Source organism: Protobothrops mucrosquamatus, unplaced genomic scaffold (assembly GCF_001527695.2).
Source record: "Protobothrops mucrosquamatus isolate PMUCROS unplaced genomic scaffold, P.Mucros_1.0 scaffold1703, whole genome shotgun sequence".
Lineage (NCBI taxonomy): Eukaryota > Metazoa > Chordata > Lepidosauria > Squamata > Viperidae > Protobothrops > Protobothrops mucrosquamatus.
The window spans coordinates 144,203-149,729 of record NW_015387855.1 but is presented as its reverse complement, the minus strand read 5'-3'; the positions used below and the strand labels follow the sequence as shown (position 1 = coordinate 149,729).

The window sequence follows — 5,527 nt, the reverse complement described above, 5'->3', positions numbered from 1 at the left end:
AGCAAACTGACACCCTACAAAGAGCTTATCTATCGTATATACCTACCATCACAAGCCAATCTGTGGTCAAATTCAAATAACTTCCTTCTTAATTCTCAAAGGCAGACCGAATAATATTCACTTCAGTGGGGGGGAAGGAAAAAAAGATATTTGCCTAGATTTGGGCTAATAGCTTCTTCGGTTACCAGTGGTCCTCAATTTACAACCACAGTTGAGCTGACTTTGCTCATCAGCAGGACGCCAAAAGGGATCACATGACCCTGGGACGCTGCAACCGTCATAAATATTAGTCAGTTGCCAAGTGTCCGAATTTTGAACTCATGACCACGGGGATGCTGCGACGGTTGTAAGTGTGAAAAACTGGTCCTAAGTCACTTTGAACAGTCACTAAACAAACTGTTGCAAGTAGGGGACTGCCTGTATTAATTAAAGGTCCTAACTCTCACTTCCCCTAGAACCAAGACATGAAAACAGACGCACATACTCACAAACACATTTCAAACCGCTACGCCCTGGACCCGCGCAACTATCTACGAAATTCTTTGAAGGTCTTGTGTAATCAGCTTTTTTTGCTCCAAACTTTGTGTGTGTACAAGGAGCAGCATGTGAGTTTTACGCTTGTTTACGTCTTACGGAATCAACACCGGAAACACTATTGCAAAATTCTTCCACTTGTTTTCAGAATTTAGAGACAAAAGCAGATTATTGTCCCTCTAAGGGATATATGCCCATTCCTTATTTTTTTCCCCCCTTTTTCCAAATATATTCCAAAGCTGGAAGATAAATTGCATCTTTTTTCAGCTTCTTAGCAGCCACGTAGAAAAATTGATTTAAATGACGTGCCTTTTATTTATTTGCTTTTAATCTGAAGTGGAGTGCGCAAACCATAAAGGCGGTTGATTATTAAGCTTAGTTAACTTTTCCCCCGATCCATCGGTTTCCTGGAAACTGAATTTATGAGAACTGTGCGCCTATTACTGGGTATTAAAAATGGATTCAGTGACAAGGAGTCAATCACATTTAATGGTGGCCCATTTGGATGCTTTTGAGTCTTGGAATGAAAGAAAAGAGGCATCTTTTTTCTTTAACTGCGCTACTCTTTAATTTGGACTTACATGAGCAAGACCTAGGGAATTTGGGATGTATACCCAATGCCTGCAAGCGTTCTTTGTATGCTTTGGCCTCCAGCCCCTTAATCATCCTTATTGCTCTTCTCTGCACTCTTTCTAGAGTCTCAATAAAAAAGATGTTGAGACTTTGGAAAAAGCACAGAGAAGATCAACAAGGGGTCTGGAGGCTAAAACATACAAGGAACGGAGACAGGAATTGGGTATGTCCAGTCTAATGAAAAGAAGGACTAGGGGAGACCTGATAGCAGTCTTTCAATATTTGAGGGGCTCCTACAAAGAAGAGGGGGTCAACCTATTTTCCAAAGCACCAGAAGGCAGGACAAGAAGCAACGGATGGAAACTAACCAAGGAGAGAAGCAACCTAGAACTAAGGAGGAATCTCCTAATGGTGAGAGCAATAAACTGATGGAATAGCTTGCCTCTTGAAGTTGTGGGTGCTCCATCATTGGAGTTTTTTCAAAAGGAGACTGGAGAGCCACCTGTCTGAAATGGTATAGGGTCCATTTGAGCAGGGGGTTGGACTAGAAGACCTCCAAGGTCCCTTCCAACTCTTTGTTATTCTATGTTCTAATTGAAGGACGACCCTTTCCGAACCAGTTCAAAGGCGCACACATAGAAACCATGTACCCATCCTTTTAAATTAATTCCACAGCACATTAATTAAAGGCTCATTTGATAGGGAATCAAACTGTTGCTACACCTGGCCTAGGTTTTCCCACCTTAGAACCGCCTAACCCAATATCGTCTGTAATAGGAGAGCGTTTAACTAAATTTTCCAACCAAATGATTAATTTGCTAAAAACCGGACGATAGCCGGGATCAAATTTCCTGCCTTAAGGTTCCCATCTCCTTGACTACTTAGTAAACAATTGATAATTTGCAAATCAATCCTCACAATCATTAACTGCAGCAATCCAAGCCAGAAACACATTACCAACCATCGTCTGTTTATGAAGTTGCTGAATAGTCATAGGAAAAAAAAAAAGAAAAGGCAATCCTGGTTGGAGATTTTTCTAAAAAAATAAATAAATAGAACATCAAGTTTGTTCCCTTAATACATTTTTAGCTAACCACATTGCAAGGTCTGTGGAGGTGAACACTGAACGCACGTTAATTTTTCTTATAAATTAGCAGCGTTTCCCAATTTATCTGTTAAGAATTGAGCCGAGCTATTTACCAGACATTCCGCCAGAAAAATAACTATCCTGAATCCTGGGTGAATTCTTCGCAATCTTCAGATCGGTTGGGAATAACGCTGAGGGAGAGCGGCATATTTATGGAGACGTAGGCTCGAAACGCCGGAATTAAATACAGACTGTTCTGAAACTCGAAAGAATCAATAGTTCGGCTCTGCATGCTTTAGTTTGTTGTGACATCCAGATTGAGCAAGGCATGGTTACCGTAAACTATGGAAGGCTTAAAGCTCTTTGCAGAACCTCAATCGCCCATGACTTTTCTACGAATAGTAGTTACAAGCTGTTGCTACATCCATTGTTGTCATGGTCATTCAAAGCAGTCATTCATGATAAACAAAGCGAGGCACACACGGACGTTGCTTTGAAGGAGACCATTAGCCAGGAAAGTTACAAAACCGAATTAGGGAAAGAAAAATAACAATTACGAAAGGTTGTTCTAAAGATCTCTGCCTTCTTGAACCTTGGGAAGAGAGACAAGGTAAGGTGATTTTAAAACCATTTGTTCATATATTTATTGAAATGGGAAGTCGAGGACTGCCTGTATAATGATTGCAAGCATTAAAGTCAGAAGAGTAAACATCTCAACTGAAAGTCTGGGTCAAAATCTTCTCCGTTCGCTTCTCAACAACTCTAATTTCAAAATAAATGACATGTAAAATAAATTTAGCCCCACATCTTAATAATAGGAAAATCCTCCCAACAGCTAAATGAAGTTGTTCATAAATGTGTTTATTTATAAAATAAATACCTTATAAAATAAAGGCCAACAAGAACAGGAAGAATAGCCACAAAATAACCAGGACATAACATGCCGTAAAAATTAGTCAGTTATGTACTTTGTTTCTCAATGTTTATAAAGAAGAATTAGCTTTTCTAACAACCAGATATCACATTTTTTATGAAAGGTTTCTTGGTTTGATGGCTGATCTTTATAGCCCACTCAACAAGTCCTTCTCACTTGAAGGAATATGCCAATGTATATTTAGCAAAGCCAATCTAAATAAAGTCCTGTATCTTATCTAGTTTTGTTAAGGCCTCCAAAGTTTGCTTGTCTTCTCAGTGTCTGGAAGATCCATCTGCCCAACATTTTTCACTCGGCTGGCTGTCTTCCTTTTCACATGTTTAGAAACTGTTCCTATGAAGGTAGCATCACTAAACTTTATAATTTGCCTGGCAAAAGAAGCATGTCAGTTTTGGGAAAGACGGTAGCCATTGGCAAGTACTTTTATGGATTTCTCATTTTTAAAAAAAACATAACCCTATCAGAAACATAAACAGTTGTTTCCTTAGCAGGCTTAATTAAAGCCTAATTCCCTTTCATATATCACTGATGATGTTCCCTAGTTGGGTAATGAAACATCTGCAAGAAAACAACTGAGCTCAGAGAGCACAAAGGACCCCAATCTCCTCCTCCTCCTCCTCTCCAGAAACTTTATTCCATTCTAGCACTGATGATGTTCCCTAGGTGGGTAATGAAACGTCTGCAAGAAAACCCAAAATTTCATAGAGGGCTAGAAAAACTCCAAGAAATGTGAACGAAATTGTATTCCTTCATTGCCCATCGTTTCAACTAGTTTTTGAGACTTCCAGAGATTAACACACAATGGGCAGCTATACAAAATGTTTTAAATGCATATATACATTCATATTCCAGGGAAAAAAATCCCTAAAACTAAACCTCTGGTTCTCCTCATTCTTGGCTGCTTACTACAGCAACCCCAATCCTTAAAAAAAAAATTAAAACCTTATTTCAGAATGTTGCTGTTTTCCAGGAACATGGAAGCGAGGCGGGAATCTCTCCAGGTACCCAAAGTCCAGCTGAAGCAAAAATTTGGGGTAACAGAAGACAGCATAGCTAAACTACTGATGGTCGGTGCCAAGATCGTGGAGGCAGTCACTCAGACGGACCGTTATTACGACACGGCTTCGGATGATCTAGCAATGGCTGGATTATGGCTAAGTCGAAGGGACCAAGAATGGTTTCTTATAGTAGAATCTCAGAAGAAAGAAACCCAAGGAAATCTTGAGGAACAAAGCCAGGGAAAAGTTGCCAATCCAGAACCTTTATGCCAGGAGATGACCAGCCTTGTCCATCAGGACCCTCCTCATGTCTGTAGGAAGTCATCCAAACCAAATCCAGTAGAGCTGGGATCTCTCCCCAACCACCAGGATCAACAGCTTGACGGGAAGACCGCAGATTCAGAATCCGACGGTCCAAATGTTAGTTCTGCCTTCACAGAGTTGGTAGGCAAGGGTGAGATCATGGCCTACCTAGAAGCCCATCTTCGCCTAGATTTACAAACCGAGGAACGAGAAGAGGCAACGATGGAAATTTTCCTGGAGAAGGCGGGCATAGAACATTATGCCAGCAACCACCTCATTAAACAAACCACATATCTATTGTCGGATAGGTATACTATTATCGTCCAAAGGGAAGAGAGCGGTTTAAGAGAGTCTGTAACGGTGTCGCTAGAGGTTGATGTTTTTAACATTTGCGGAGGTTTGGAAGAGATCGAAAAATTGGCCGCTTACCTGGGCTTTGAACACCCAGGTAGTCAGAGCGAGCGAGAATTTATGACGTAGCAAACCACCCAAATAAAAATTTAAAAAAAAGCAATTGCTTTCATAATGGCTTTCTGAGGAATTATTAAGGCCGGGGTAATAGGATGGTGTTGATGTATGGCGTTTTCCCCTTTAAAAATGCAACCTCAGGCCCGCCGGCCGCAGCTTGAAAAATCCAGATTTATAGCAACAGCCCGTGTCAGCAGCTCTCTATGAATAGCACCGTTGGAGCAGCTGCTAAAAAAGTGGAGTTCGTCCAAGCCACGAGCTGCTGAAATGTGGTTTCTCCTTTTCTGAGCTGCGCAGGTGCCCAAATAATGGTTTACTGGCGTAAAGGTTTCAAATAATCCACTCTAATCTTCCTATTTAGCCGAGCCGAAATGAAACGCCTGATCTGCAGACATCTGGGGTTTTTGGGGGGAACCAGAGCTATGAAAATGTTACATTCAGTGCATTTCAATTTATTCCCTTTACCCTATTTTTAATCTTCAGGGGAAGAGTGAGAGGGTTGAGACTCCCTTCACAGACAGGCGATTGTTCAAAGTTACGACGGCACTGGAAAAAAAGGGACTTATCGCTGTTTTTCACGCTTACGGCCCGTGCAGCATTCCCACGCTCAGGTGCTTGGCCACTGGTTCA

The 5,527-nt window shown here is 41.1% G+C and overlaps 1 protein-coding gene across 2 annotated transcripts; it reads left to right on the top strand.

Annotated features, from left to right (window-relative positions):
• The first annotated feature begins 2,650 nt into the window (after nucleotides 1–2,650).
• Nucleotides 2,651–4,922, top strand: LOC107293697. 2 transcript variants are annotated; one of them, XM_015822859.1, is made up of 2 exons: nucleotides 2,651–2,804; nucleotides 4,099–4,922. In XM_015822859.1, the coding sequence occupies exon 2, from the start codon at nucleotides 4,103–4,105 to the stop codon at nucleotides 4,907–4,909; it is 807 nt and encodes a 268-aa protein (XP_015678345.1). In that variant the 5' UTR covers nucleotides 2,651–2,804; nucleotides 4,099–4,102; the 3' UTR covers nucleotides 4,910–4,922. The 2 variants fall into 2 exon arrangements, with proteins under 2 accessions (XP_015678345.1, XP_015678344.1); XM_015822858.1 differs by having other exon boundaries at nucleotides 4,081–4,922.
• The last annotated feature ends 605 nt before the right edge of the window (nucleotides 4,923–5,527 follow it).